At 42.7% G+C, this 15,854-nt stretch overlaps 1 protein-coding gene across 2 annotated transcripts in view; it reads left to right on the top strand.

The window, feature by feature from the left end:
* Positions 1–10,005, top strand: part of LOC126340003 (uncharacterized) — a 43,876-nt gene extending 33,871 nt beyond the window's left edge. For both annotated transcript variants that reach the window (XR_007565104.1, XM_050001679.1), the window contains one exon: positions 9,804–10,005. Coding sequence is in view for 1 of the 2 variants with exons in the window: in XM_050001679.1 (XP_049857636.1) it covers positions 9,804–9,934 (131 nt within the window). In the remaining variant the exon portion in view is untranslated. The remainder of the gene's footprint in view (positions 1–9,803) is intronic.
* Positions 10,006–15,854: the final 5,849 nt, after the last annotated feature.

The following is a 15,854-nucleotide window of genomic DNA, read 5'->3' as shown; positions in this document are numbered from 1 at the left end:
ACCAGTCTCAGGACTGAAGACAACAACAACAACAACAACAACAACAACATTGTGAGTAGATAATCCTGAGTAGGGATCCGTAGTTTATCAGCACTAAGGGTCCCACACAACCTTAAATCACCGCTGCTCATCGCTACCTCGCCGCTGGAGAACGCTTTGTGTGGGGAGTGCAGTAATCTGCGGTTGTTTGCTAATGATACCGTGGTGTACGGTAAGGTGTCGAAGTTGAGTGACTGTAGGAAGATGAAAGACGACTTGGACAAAATTTCCAGTTGGTGTGATGAATGACAGCTAGCTCTAAATGTGGAAAAATGTAAGTTAATGCGGATGAGTAGGTAGATCACATCTGTAATGTTCAGATACAGTATTACTAGCGTCCAGCTTCACACAGTCAAGCTGTTTAAATATCTGAGCATAAGGTTGCAAAGCGATTGAGGAGGAATGAGCACGTGAGAACTGTGGCGGGGAAGGCAAATGGTCGACGTTGGTGCGTTGGGAGAATTTTAGGAAAGAGTGTTTCACATTCGAAGGAGACAGCATATAGGACGCTGGTGCGATCTATTCATGAGTACTGCTCGAGTGTTTCGGATTTTTACGAGGTCGGATAGAAAGAAGACATTGAAGTAGTTGAGAGGCGGGCTGCTAGATTTGTTACCGGTAGGTTCGAATAACATGTATTACGGAGACGCTTCGGGAACTCAAATGCAGGGAAGGCAACGTTCTTTCTGAGAAACAGTGTTGGAAAAATTTAGAAAACTCGCATTTGAAGCTGACTGCTGGAAGATTCTACTGCCGTCAACATACACTGCGCGTAAGGAGCACGAAGATAAGATACGAGAAATTAGGACTCATACGGAGGAATACAGACAGTCGTTCTTCTCTCATTCTATTATCGAGTGGAACAGCATAGGATATGACAAGTGGTAGTACATGCACCCTACGGTGCCTTGCGGAGTATCTTTGTAGACGTAGGAGGGAGAAGGTGATATCACTCGAACGTACCTGGGAACGATTACTGCCCTAATTTTTGGTTGCCTAGTTCCAAGAACGTAACTCGTTCTCTAGTGGGTTACAGCACCGCTCACATTCTGAAGATGTCAGTGAGGTGTTGCGCGGAGCTCATTGCAGATCTCAAAACGACAATTGCACTCTGCCAGAGTCCGAACACCATTCGTCTCCTGATATTTGAAGTATTATGTAGGGTAGTGGCTCATGTCAGAGTACACCCATGACTATGTAACATCATAATAGTTGCAGGTTGAAGAGCAGAATGGCTGAATGAAATGGAACAGCTGACTGGGCTCTCTGTGTAATGTGTAAGCTCTTATAACATTTAAGTCTTCCCTGAAAATAAGTAAAAGTAAAAAGTAATTCCCTGATAATATCCTGGAGAATTTGCGATGCTGTCCTCTGTCATACAGCGTCATTTGTGTGCAGTTAAGAGAAGCATGGGGCCTCCTGACCGTTGAAAGCTTTGAGACCTGGAAACAGCTGCTTCTCATTCAACCGGGTCCTCCACTGGTCTCATCCCATCCCATTTCTGCCACAATGCAAGAAACTCTGGCAGAGCAGATAACTGAACACAGGACCTCCAGATGGCAGTTAGACACATTGATCACACATGTAGTCAGGGGCCCGTATTGTCAGGCAATAAGCAGGCTGTAATAATACTTAGAAAGTGTATTTTTGTGCAAACGACACTTTTTAGATGGAACATAACCTACTGACATTCACAGACTAAAAGTAGGGTAAATTAGAATGTCAGGGGTGTTTGTTGCTGGATTTTAGTGCGATTCGTGTACGAGATATCGTAGTTTGAAAAGATCCCACACCGACAATATCTGTGGTAGGTCACGTTAAAGAACAATACTAGGGCAGACACTAGTTATGTGGATTCTGACCAGTAACGAGACAACTGATCATCATAGGTCGAGTTCAAAATAACCACCGGCAATGGCAATAAACGCTTCCGATTTGGTACGGAACGACTGCTGCACACCTGCCAGCATTTCAGCGGAGATGTCCGAGCAGGCTGCAGGCTGCAGTAGTACGTTGTTGCATATAACAGACTGTAATTGGTGTGTCCTTGTAAACAGAGTTACTTCTGTAAAAATCTAGGAGTATGCGTACGGAATGATTTGAAGTGGAATGATCATATAAAATTAGTTGTTGGTAAGGCGGCTGCCACGTTGAGATTCATTGGGAGAGTCCTTAGAAAATGTAGTCCATCAACAAAGGAGGTGGTTTGTAAGCTCGTTCGGTCTATACTTGAGTATTGCTCATCAGAGTGGGATCCGTACCAGCTCGGGTTGACTGACGAGATAGAGAAGATCCAAAGGAGAGCGGCGCGTTTCGTCACAGGGTTATTTAGTAAGCGTGATAGCGTTACGGAGGTGTTCAGCAAACTGAAGTGGCAAACTTTGCAAGAGAGGCGGTCTGCATCGCGGTGTAGCTTGCTGTCCAGGTTTCGAGAGGGTGCGTTTCTAGATGAGGTATCGAATATATTGCTTTCCCCTTCTTATACCTCCCGAGGAGATAACGAATGTAAAATTAGAGAGATTAGAGCGCGCACGGAGGCTTTCAGACAGTCGTTCTTCCCGCGAACCATACGCGACTGGAACAGGAAAGGGAGGTAATGACTGTGGCACGTAAAGTGCCCTCCGCCACACACCGTTGGTTGGCTTGCGGAGTATAAACGCGTAGATGTAGATGTAGATGTACAATGCCTGACTCGTTCTACTTCCTCGTGAGATTGCACGGGAGCTATCGCACGCATCAACTTCAACAGCTGCAAGAACATTAATTTCCCCCTCTTTTGGCGTCACTTGTTTCCGTCTCTTACGTTGTCTACGTGTTACATTACCATTTTCACGTTACTGGTTTAAGAGGTTTACAAATAATTGTTGAGATGGTTGACGTCTATTGGGACAAGTCGCCTCATACACCGTACGAGAACGAGCCGCATTCTTCCTACACTCTCCATACACCATGAGCATGCTGAATTTTTGTGCGTTGCAATGGTAAATCGCATCGTCCACTCACGACCTCCAGCTTGGACTGCCATACACTAACTGACCAGAAAGGCGCAATGCGCTCAAGGAACACACACGCCGGCCGCGGTGGTCTCGCGGTTCTAGGCGCGCAGTCCGGAACCGCGCGACTGCTACGCTCGCAGGTTCAAATCCTGCCTCGGGCATGGATGTGTGTGATGTCCTTAGGTTATTTAGGTTTAATTAGTTCTAGGGACTAATGACCACAGCAGTTGAGTCCCATAGTGCTCAGAGCCATTTGAACCATTTTTTTGAACACGCACGCACACTGTAAGTTAGCATAACAGCATCTCACATAGCAACTACGAAGGTTGAATAGCGAACAGGTGCCATGGTGGAAACTTCTCAACGTACGATATGTTGTAAATGGCTCGCACTAGAATCTTGCAACAAATACCACTGACATTCTGATTTGCCGTACTTTTAGTTTGTTAATGCCAATGGGCATTGTTCCATTTAAAATATTGCATGTTTGCACAAAGAATACAGTTTCTGAGTATTATTACAACCTGTGTAATGGGTGAAAATATGAGCCAGCACTTACCATTTCGCAATATTCACTCTGGTGCAAGTGCTAGGTGATTGAAAACATTATGACCACCTGCTTAATCGTGTACATGAAATATATCCACAATTGCTCATACAGAGAACCATCAGGTGACTGTTCGCGTAAAGCAAGAAATACCAGTTCGAGTCCCGGTCCGGCACAAATTTCCATTGTCGTCATTCTCAACATTTGATCTATTTACTGACATATTTAATTCATCTTTAACGGTCTTAGGACTCCTATTAATCCCATCACTTTTCTTACACCATTAGTTGATGGTTGTTCGAATTCGCAACTGCGAATACATGTAACGTACTTCATAATGGCTATAGTCGCCACAGTGCCTGCTCTTTCGAATATGCATGCATGTCCGAAGGAACAATGCATTGTTCTTTTTAACAACACAGGAACTGCAGTATCGTGCTTAATAGTGTGTGGTCCACCTTCAGAACACAGTATAACAGTGATCAGCAAAGTTCTGCGAGATATGAATCCCACAAGCTCTTATTAGGTTTCCAGCACTATGTAACAGTAGATTTCCATGCACTAGTCACGCAGTTCCCGTGAATTACGGTCCAGTGGTTTCGACTCAAAACTTTTGAGACGCGGATAAAGCGCCCAGTATATATAGATTGTTACTCCAGTGGCACGCGAACAGCTGACCAGCAATTTGGGAAATTCGCTTATGTCATTATATTTCCCCATTTTCGGTCCCTATCGTAGCTAGAGAGTCTTTATTTTTTATCTTTCACTCCATCTCTGAAGAAGATGGCGGGGTGCAGTAGGGCGAAGCTCTTTCTAGCCTGTTGTTTCTCACGCTGTTTTGTCACTTTCTTTTAGTAATTTTGGATTTGCAAGGTCACAAAGGTATAGCTCTTTCTATGCAAAGGTAGGAGTAAGAGTCTCGTCACTTGCTTTGCAGCCAGGGGTAACCTTCACTAAAACCCTGGCTGGGACTGATTCCCCATTCGTCTATGGTCGAGTTGCATATTTTCCTTTCCGCGTCACATGCCGTCAAGGCCAGTTTTGGCTCATTGTGTGTGTGTGTGTGTGCCCGGTCGTTTCATACCACTGTAAATGGCAGACTCCTTCGGACCTCATTCCTCTTCTCCTTGTACTTTTAGTCGAGAAAGTCCCAAAATCTCCGACTCTCCAAAAATGGTTCAAATGGCTCTGAGCACTATGGGACTCAACTGCTGTGGTCATCAGTCCCATAGAACTTAGAACTACTTAAATCTAACTAACCTAAGGACATCACACACATCCATGCCCGAGGCAGGATTCGAACCTGCGATCGTAGCAGTCGCACGGTACGGACTGCGCGCCTAGAACCGCGAGACCACCGCGGCCGGCCCCAATAACATCTATCAAAGGCACCACCTGTAGTAGTAATTATCTTTATTAATTTGTTTTCAAAGTAATACACCTACAGAAGAATTGAGTGTATGTCTGTAAACTCTTTCGCATATAATAATTTATTGTTGTCTTGTAAAATTTTCTGCTTGTAACATGATACACCTTCAAACTGATTATTTATAACTGCAGCTCTAATTTCTTGTCCCGTCTTGGATAAACCCGTAAGGATCATCTCATTTTAAAATATCCAGACGGGCTGTAGCCAAGTTCTTGTAGCCTAATGTAATGAAACCAATGTTTGTAAATTTGGTTCATGTCAGATCTGTATGACAGGCATCAATCAATCAGTGAAATGACTGGAGAACCATGACAGAAGCAAGTAACCACAATTTGTTTTCAGTTTGCTGTACTGAATAGGTTGTCTATACCGCCAGATAGCAGATTTATTAGAGAAGTACATATTAAAATCAGCTTCTCAACTAACAATAAATTGCCACAAAAAGTGAAGCACGATACAGATCTTTCGCATGCTTCCTGTAGTAAATCAGAAGTATACAAGCTCAAATGCGATTTATAACCAGATTTCTAAATTTGTCAGGCTAACAGCAGTTTTGAGATCAGATAAAAATAACACTTTGAATTTTTGAGACTTGGTAACTGAAACAAATCTGCAACTCGCAGCTAACATTTTTAAAGAAAACCGGTGAGCAAAATTCAGAATAATACGAAGATGCTACATCTAGTAGATGACAGAGCCGTATGAATCTGGTAGACGAAACAAGAGTACACATATAAAAATAACTCCCCTGACCATATGATCAACGAACAAACTGAGTTGTGTAATAACCCTTCCCTAAAAAACTTTCACAAGGTGTTTTCCTCACTACACAGTAAATAAAGCTTCTCCACCTATATGAAGATCATGTTATTAGTTTTATAATTTTGGTTGTATTCGCTGTAGGCGGTAAGTTTTATGACATTACGTTTGTATGGGTTGAAGGTAATAAATTTTATTGAGGTGATTTATAAAAATATGTTGAAGTGTGCAGATGACAGTATCATTTAAATAGCATTTGTGTTTTTACGTGCTTTCTTAGGTGATATTAAATTCTAAGCTATTTTGTAAATTACATTAGTGATGTTGTAAATACAGAAATGCTATTTTCTCTCTCTCTCTCTCTCTCTCTCTCTCTCTCTCTCTCTCTCTAATGCCCCATATTTATTCTAAAATATCGGCTTGAGTTTAAATTAGCAATAATATATCCTTTCTTGTCTTGAAGTGCTGTATCCATATATCACTGCATCTTTGATACTCATAGAAGCTGTACTACTCTGTATTTGTTTTCCTTTAATATAAACGAGCCATAACACTTGATGCATCTATGAAATTTTTCTTTACGCCCTACGATCGTTAGTAATAACGAAACGACTACGATTATAAGTGACAACGACAAAAGGATTGCTATTCATCAGAGATAAGTGACGAAAACAAATTACCAGGTGATTACTTCATTTAAGTGGTACCTCTAGCACAAGCACTATTGTCACTCTTATGAAACTGTGGAGTTCTGGTTATACTAGGGCAACTCTCCTAAAAATCCAAATACTAAATACACTACTGGCCATTAAAATTGCTACACCACGAAGATGACGTGCTACAGACGCGAAATTTAACCGACAGGAAGAATACGCTGTGATATGCAAATGATTAGCTTTACAGAGGATTCACACAAGGTTGGTGCCGGTGGGACACCTACAACGTGCTGACATGAGGGAAGTTTCCAACCCATTTCTCATACACAAACAGCAGCTGACCGGCGTTGCCTGGTGAAACGTTGTTGGGATGCCTCGTGTAAGGAGGAGAAATGCGTGCCATTATGTTTCCGACTTTGATAAAGGTCGGATTGTAGCGTATCGCAATTGCAGTTTACCGTATCGAGACATTGCTGCTCGCATTGGTCGAGATCCAATGACTGTTAGCAGAATATGGAATCGGTGGGTTTAGGAGGGTAATACGGAACAACGTGCTAGATCCAAACGGCCTCGTATAACTAGCAGTCGAGATGACAGGCATCTTATCCGCATAGCTGCAACGGATCGTGCAGCCACGTCTCGATCCCTGAGTCAACAAATGGGGACCTCTGCAAGACAGCAACCATCTGCACGAACAGTTCGACGTTGTTTGCAGCAACATGGACTATCAGAACGGAGACCATGGCTGCGGCTACCCTTGACGCTGCATCACAGACAGGAGCGCCTGCGATGGTGTACTCAACGACGAAGCTGGGTGCATGAATGGCAAACGTCATTTGTTCGGATGAATCCAGGTTCTGTTTTCAGCATCATGATGGTCGCATCCGTGTTTGGCGACATCGCGGTGAACGCACACATTGGAAGCGTGTATTCGTCATCGCGATACTGGCGTATCACCCGGCGTGATGGTATGGGGTGCCATTGGTTACACGTCTCGTCATTCGCATTGACGGCACCTTGAACAGTGGACATAACATTTCAGATGTGTTACGACCCGTGGATCTACCCTTCATTCGATCCCTGCGAAACCCTACATTTCATCAGGATAATGCACGACCGCATGTTGCAGGTCCTGTACGGGCTTTTCTGGACACAGAAAATGTTCGATTGCTGCCCTGGCCAGCACATTCTCCAGATCTCTCACCAACTGAAAACGTCTGGTCAATGGTGGTCGAGCAACTGGCTCGTCGCAATACGCCAGTCACTACTCTTGATGAACTGTGGTATCGTGTTGAAGCCTCATGGGCAGCTGTACCTGTACACGCCATCCAAGGTCTGTTTGACTCAATGCCCAGGCGTATCAAGGCCGTTATTACGGCCAGAGGAGTTTGTTCTGGGTACTGATTTCTTAGGATCTATGCACCAGAATTGCGTGAAAATGTAATAACATGTCATTTCTAGTGTAATATATTTGTCCAATGAATACCCGTTTATCATCTGCATTTCTTCTTGGTGTAGCAATTTTAATGGCCAGTAGTGTATTTTAATAAAAGAATGCAAGCCATCTGACGATGAATGCATAAATCCGAGATTGCTAACGCCGGTTATTGAATAAAATATACGAAAACCAACTTGCGGCTGGTTGCTACTGTACATTATAAATAGGGTAACTTGTTTCCGGAATGAAATTTTCACTCTGCAGCGGAGTGTGCGCCGATATGAAACTTCCTGGCAGATTAAGAGTGTGTGCCAGACCGAGAAACACAGTGTTAACCTGCCAGGAAGTTTCGAAGATAACTTGTGATGGCATATGAGAGTAAAGCGGATTAAGTTGTACTGGAACCCCGCTTTAGCGGACCAGAGTCTTGTGCCCTGGTTAGTTTCGTTCGAGGGAGGAAGTGAGAGGGGCAGGAGCAGCAGCAGGGTACGCACCTGAAGACGACGCTCGGCGACTCGGGGCGGTCGTGGTTGCGGGCGCGGTACATGATGGCGGCGAGCGGCGGGCCGCGCAGGTTCATCTCGACGCGCGCGCGCACGAACAGGTACATCATGCACAGCAGCGGCAGCACGTACCTGCAACAGGGGCGCGCCGCGTTCGGCAGTCCTACTCCTTCATGGAACTGCGAGACATCAAAACACTACGTCCGTCAAGAGCAGTTTCCCTTTCCAGATAGACCGCGGCGTTTACTTATTAGTGCCTTCCAAAATGCCAACAACTGTGAACCGTGGTAAAATTTGCTGTTTTGAAGAGCGCGCCGCAGCGCGTTGTGTGAAGCAGTCGCCCTCCGTTTCTGGCGGTGGCGCCGCTGTGGTAATCGAAGCTTTGGGGTCTCCCTCTGGTGGAAAAGGGAAAAGGTTGCTTGTTCACGTGCATTAGGAGGCGCGATGAGCTCGCGAGTGAGTCTATCAGTCGGAGTGAGAGGAGTCGGCCAGTTGGTCAGCCAAGTCAGTCTAGGTCTGTCTCTCGTCCGCACTGGTGAGGCAGTTAGTGTCTGTCTGTCGTCCAGAGTGCTAGTGTGTGTTAAGCCGCCAGTCTGCTCGAGTTGCTCAGGCAACGGCCATTGGCGGTCGCGCACTGAGACACAAGATGACTTGTCCGCCTTTAGCGTCGGGGCATGCGAGGTCGCCACGTGAGTCCAGTGGGCCGAGCCGTATAGCGAGGGATAGTGGCTTCGCGGCCGACACGAGAGAAACAGGAGTCAACCCACGACGTTTGTCTGGCCGGTGCGAGCTGCGACGCCGTGGGAGGGGAGATCGGCGCGCCTTCCTGCGTCCGTTGAAGCGGCTGGCAGCGGACGGTTCGGGAGAGCGATTTGAGGGTGCTGCGCCAGGTCTTCGCCAGACATCGCAGTTTATTTGAAGTTAAGTGATTAGTGATGTATTGTTTCATTTACTTATTCAATTCTACCTGTTTTCTTGATCAGTCTCTCGTTCCCAGCTTGCCCGTCCGCATTTGTTAGGTAGTTAGTCTGTCTGTCTGTCTGTCGGTCTGCCGTACGTTAATAGCTGCCTCTGTCATGTTTGTCGGATTCAGTGTTACCGAATTTATTGCTTAAGGTGTAAAGGACGAATTCCTGAAATATGTTTTTATCTTGCCTATCATCTTGCGAGGTGGTATATGTGTAATGTAGAGCATGTTGGTACATTTTATGTAAACTGCATTTCATGGGTTTTACTTAAATGGTCATTTTAGTATATAAAGTTGCCACCCTTCCACCGTAAGAGTTCTTTTTAAAAACGAGTTGCACTTTCGGTGGCAAATAATTTTTAATGTGAATGTTTTGTACCGTTTCCATCCCTCTTACGGGGTGCATAGTTTATATGTGTTTGTGTGAGTTGTTAAAAATTGCAGTTTAAAGTAATGTGGTGTGTTGCAGATTTGCACCAGTGCAGTCTTTCAGGGGTTGTGGTGAGCGGTCGTGTCTACGGCCGTGTTAAAAGGGAGCGGCAAGGTTCTCAGCCCGAAAGCTCATACTGTCAAAACAAAAATTGTTATTTCTGCCTCTGAATAAACTGTAGCTTGATATTTACAGGGTGATTTCTGATTATAATTTGAAATCTGTTAAAAAATGCTTTTAGAAAAAAAATTCCATTTATTAAAAAAAATTAATTTGTTCCATCAGTTACCCATTGGCAACTACTTCCACGCTCACATACTGTGATTAAATTTGTTAATGTTCTTAATGAATCGCTAGTAAATAAAGTAAATTCTTAAGAAAAGGTTTTGAAAGTAAATTCGCGGTTCAAACTGTAATTAATAAGTACTCTTAAATATTAATATTTTCATCGTAATTTTACGCTTTATTTTTTGGAAAGGAGAAAAAGTATGACAGAATCACATGAACTATGTTGTGGAGCATAACAGAAGACTATACCAACTAATCTAATTAGCTGCATAATAATTTTTTTTATTTCTGGCATAACTAGTTTCGCTGCGTTAGAGCCACATCAACAGGGATACAAATTTATTTCGTAATTTATTCCAAGCGATAGGGAAAAGATACCCAACATTCTTTGCCCAATTGTGATAAAACTGTCTAACGGTCAAGAGGTCAGCAGTCCAGTTTAAAACAGACGAGAATGTCGGGAACATCATCCCGACATAGAATAACTAAGGCCTAACGTCGTATCAACACTGAGGTCCACAGCAACAACTAGGTATGGCGTTTATCGCTGAAACAATCGGTTTTTGGTTATATAGGTTTTTTTCCACTCCAGTTTGACTGGCCAGCTAAAACCACTCAACTAAGGCGTAACATCGTCGTAACAACACTGAGGTCCTCAGTAAAAAACTATTGATGGGGTTTATCGCTGAAACAACCGGTTTTCGGTTTTATCGTTTTTTTCCCACTTCAGTTTAACCGGCCAGCTAAAACCACCCAAGTAAGGCTTAACATCGTCGTAACAACACTGAGGTCCGTAGTAACTACTAGGGATGGCGTTTATCGCTAAAACAACCGGTTTTCGGTTACATCGTTTTTTCCCACTTCAGTTTAACCAGCCAGCTAAAACCACTCAAGTAAGGCTTTTAACATCGTCGTAACAACACTGAGGTCTTCAGTAAAAACTATTGATGGAGTTTATCGCTGAAACAACCGCTTTTCGGTTTTATCGTTTTTTTCCCACATCAGTTTAACCGGCCAGCTAAAACAACTCAACCGCTTTCTCAAATGACCGATTTTCGGTTTTTCATTGCTGTTATTTCCTCTAATGAACGTGGAACTCGAAAAAAGACTGAAAAATTTTGACACTCCATGTTTCAAGGTACATAAAATACCATATTACATGAAATAGGGAAATAAAAGAAAACTTAGCCCGTCCATCGTTCGCTGATTTTATAGAAACGTGATAAGTGGTTGAATGCTACATAACACCGATAGTATCTCCTATTGACTCTTATTTTCTGAAACTCTACTCAAACATCATGCTGCAATTGGCAATCATGCCATTATTTGGGCATTACGAGTGGTCAGTGCTAAAGGGTAAAAACAGTGATTCAAGAATTATGTTTCTCATGGTAATTTGTCCGTTTTCAAGGGCTACAAGCAGATAAAGGCATAATATGTAAACACATGCAGCACATCAGCTACTCTCTATTTTTATTGTGTATTGTGAACTAATTGTTATGTTTTTAATTTATTGTTGTAACCAATTTCCTTCCTCCTTTATCATTTCATAGAAATGGGAGACAAATGCATGTAACTTGAGCCACGACACACGGCGACAGAGACGTTGTCTCAGCAATGCTGTACCAATTCTTGTGCCATGGTTTTGTTTCTGTCTGCGTTGTTATTAAAATAGCACAGATCGCTTTTCTCATTTTCTATAATGACGTAATATTTCAAACCAAAACAAATTTTATGAATAAAAATTACCCCTTTTTTTTTAAAAAAAAAGGTTTACTTAAAAATGAAATGTTTTAGCACAGCTGCTATGGCTTAGTGAGATTTCTGGTTGTTAGTAAAAGGTAAAGAACACATGTTGCAATCGAGAAATACAGTTATTCAGAATTAAGAATGTCGGTTTTAGTCTGTCGGTTTTTCCCATCACTACTGACCACCTAGTTCGTCTAGTAGGTCACTGCCGACCGCATGTCACGCCTCACTTTTACTTTATCGGGATGATGTTTCGTGCATTCTGGTCTATTGTCAACTGTAGTACTGACCTCTTGACGGTTAAGCGGTTTTATCGCAACTGGACAAAGAATGCTGGGTCATCTTTTGGAGAAAATAATGAAATAAATCTGTATCCCCGAAGATATGGCTTTAATGCCGTGAAACTACGTAGTTGGGTCGCAAATAAAGACTTATCACACATCTGAAGAGGTCTTATTTATCATTATTCAATTCAACAGCTATGTTCTAGAGAACCTAATACTGTCAATAAAGAGCAAGCATTCAAACTAATAATTTATTTGAACAAATCCAGGTGCTATATTAGCGGAATAGTTAATAGTTGTTTCAGTTCATTCGACGAATACTTTACAATGTGAACCTTACGAACGCGTATCAAAAATAGCAACCATGTCATCCTTACGTAGATACAAAGAAAGTTGAGGCCACATTCGCAGAAGGTAAGTACTGACTTCCGGAGAAAAACCTAAATTATAGAGGAACGAATGAGTAACTTTTCTTAAATATACAGAAAGGTTTTGGTGAAAACATGAAGAAAGCAGGAATAAAGTATAGAGATCAACTGATACCGAAACTTTACAAAAACGGCACACGTGTTACTGGTGGCGCTCGACGGAAGAAGAAACAGCATCAGAAAGGACTCTACAAAGGCTGTGCTTCATTATATATATATGGCACATAAACGTAACGCAAAACTGTTAGAGATACGTATAGAAAAAATTTTAGAAATTTGTGGAAGTTCCTGTTTGACCAAACTGCTGAGTTCATCGATCCCGAACCTTACATACTACTTAATCTAACTTAAAATAACTTACGCTAAGGGCAACACACGCACCCATGCCCGAGAGAGGACTCCAGCCATCAACAGGGATGGGGCCGCGCCAACTGTGGCAAGGCGCCCAAGACCGCGAGCCTACCCCACGTGGCGTGTAGAAACAAATAGCAAAAGAACTGATGTGCTGAGACATATTGGCATCATGTAGAAACTGTTTTAATTGAAAATGAAGACCCTGAAGCCATGTAAGGAAAGACAGAATATGATTGGGTTATGGGAAAAGAATAAAATGGTTCAAATGGCTCTGAGCACTATGGGACTTAACTGCTGAGGTCATCAGTCCCCTATAACTTAGAACTACTTAAACCTATCTAACCTATCGACATCACACACATCCATGCCCGAGGCAGGATTCGAACCTGCGGCCGTAGCGGTCGCGCGGTTCCAGATTGTAGCGCCTCGAACCGCTCGGTCACTCCGGCCGGCGGGAAAGGATAAAATCGAATGTAAAACAAAAGAGACATTTTTTGTCAAAAGGTGGGAAGAAAAGTGGTTCAAACGGCTCCGAGCACTATGGTACTTAACTTCTGTCTAAACATTCATGGCGGTGTCTGTTTGTTCTATATCGTGTCTCCCTACCACTTTCGCGCAACGACGCTATGAGCGTGTTTTTTAGGGAATTGACTAGTTTGAACCTGGGACCTGTTGCTGGTAAGGAGAAGAGTTCAGTGAGACTAGCGATGATATAAATACTAAATGATCTCAGCGTCAGCTCTACTGCACTCCCTGTAAAAGAATCTTAATACTAACTAAATTTAGTGGAAGGGGTTTAAGGCTTTCCTATTTTTAGTTAGCTGGTAAAATAACGTCGAAAAAGCAGTTAAGTTTACCACTGGAAATTTTATTCTACTTACAAAACATCGTTTATAAGTTGCACTATTGATAAAAGGAAATGTTTTAATACAGGATGGTAAAAACCAACTGCGTTCAACAAAAATGTGAACGAATATTCCCTGAATGGGTTTCTAAGTTCTACATTGGATAGAAGAATGACCTATGCCATATCACATCTATAATCTAGGTTTGAATTAAGTTTCACAAAAGAGGAAACTATCAAAATGGTCTACAGTGACCCTCAATTATCTTTAATTACTTATTAAACTTGTCGTAAATTACAGTGGCTGATGTGGCTTCTCAATAATTATATAACAGAGAAATCATCGCGTTTCAGATTTTTTACTTCAAGTGGCAAATGTGAACACCATTAGCTTTAATTTACGATCGACACTAGTATTACGCAAAAAGGGGGTGTAACAGATGAGACTTCTGCAGTTCAGAGTGAAGCCCTATGCGCTCAAGAATGCGGCATCGCGTGCGTTCATTACCTTGTCGGTGTTTAGGCAGCGTCAGGGCGGCAGCGGCCGGCGCATCAGCCATCCAGCTCACCGTCTCGAAACTAACTAACTTCTCCTAACTTCTCCTTACTACAATTTACCGAAGTTGGTTTTTAAAAAAAAACTATCTGGCTGTGTCTTCATCTGACCAATCAGGGTCTCAATGTTAACCTTAAGCTCCGCCTACAAAAATTCTGTCTATCCAATGACAAACGTTATATTTTTCGTGGTGGGGCAATGTTTTTAAAGTTTGCAATGTAACGGAGACGCGAAAAAGTCTCACGCTAAAACCTGCAGCTGGTGTGGTCCTTTTAGCGTTGTCGTAAGATCTATACTGTTCTTCTGGAGGGCTCTATCTTTTGACATGGGTTGGGGGTGGTCCTTGACCTAACAGAGACGCGAAAAACTCTCACGCTAAAACGTGCAGGTGGTGTGGTCTTAGCGGTAGGCGGGAGACGTGAGTGTCCAGTCCGTCCCTTATCGTAGGGCCTTTTAGCTTAACACGGTTCTGCTCTCGGCTTCTGTTCTCGTTCGTCCCCTCGGAACTGCGTCTATCTCACGTTGGGAAGTTATGACATGCATTTAGGCATTCTTGTGTTAGTCTGTGGTATTCCATTTGCTCACTTGTTACTCGTATTACTTTGGTTAATTTAATGTCACGATTTATTCGGAGCTACGTGGCATACTACTGGATTTGCTTATCATGTCAGGGTTTTCATGGAAGGTGTTGGATTTGCCTGACACCTTACAAATGGCTCTGAGCACTATGGGACTTAACTTCTGAGGTCATCAGTTCCCTATAACTTAGAACTACTTAAACCTATCTAACCTATGGACATCACACACATCCATGCCCGAGGCAGGATTCGAACCTGCGGCCGTAGCAGTTGCGCGGTTCCAGACTGTAGCGCCTCGAACCGCTCGGTCACTCCGTCCGGCGGGAAAGAATAAAAACGAGTGTAAAACAAAAGAGAAATTTTTTGTCAAAAGGTGGGAAGAAAAGTGGTGCAAATGGCTCCGAGCACTATGGTACTTAACTTCTGAGGTCATCAGTCCCATAGAACTTAGAACTACTTAAACCTAACTAACCTACATACATCACCCACATCCATGCCCGAGGCAGGATTCGAACCTGTGACCGTAGCGGTCACGCGGTCCCAGACTGGTGCGCCTAGAAGGTGGGAAGAAGCTAAATACAGAGTACATGCAAGTAACAAGCTACTGTGACAAGTTTACTCATTTACTTATGTAGGGAGCAAGATAGCTTGAGATGTACAAAACAAAGAAGATGTGGAATGTAGAGTGGCATAAATAAAAATTGCCTTCAGTGATAATAATAATAGTAACAATAATAACAATAATATTTTAATTACATCTATTCACTGTTCTGTCGTTTTATTCACTATGAATGAAAACACACATGACACTAATGTAATATTCTACAATATTATTCTCTTTTGTGAATCTATTTTTGGCTGTTACCTCATAATTAGGTAAAAGATAAATATGTATGGCTGTGAAATTGTTGTAGCGTCAAGGACTTCATTTACAAAGCATCTCAGTATGGTTCCAAATATGAAAATTGTTTATGTATGATTAGGACTAAAAATACAAACAATTAATTAA

This window comes from Schistocerca gregaria, chromosome 1 (genome assembly GCF_023897955.1).
Source record: "Schistocerca gregaria isolate iqSchGreg1 chromosome 1, iqSchGreg1.2, whole genome shotgun sequence".
Taxonomy (NCBI): domain Eukaryota; kingdom Metazoa; phylum Arthropoda; class Insecta; order Orthoptera; family Acrididae; genus Schistocerca; species Schistocerca gregaria.
The sequence above is the reverse complement of the archived record's forward strand: the minus strand, read 5'-3'. Positions and strand labels throughout refer to the sequence as shown.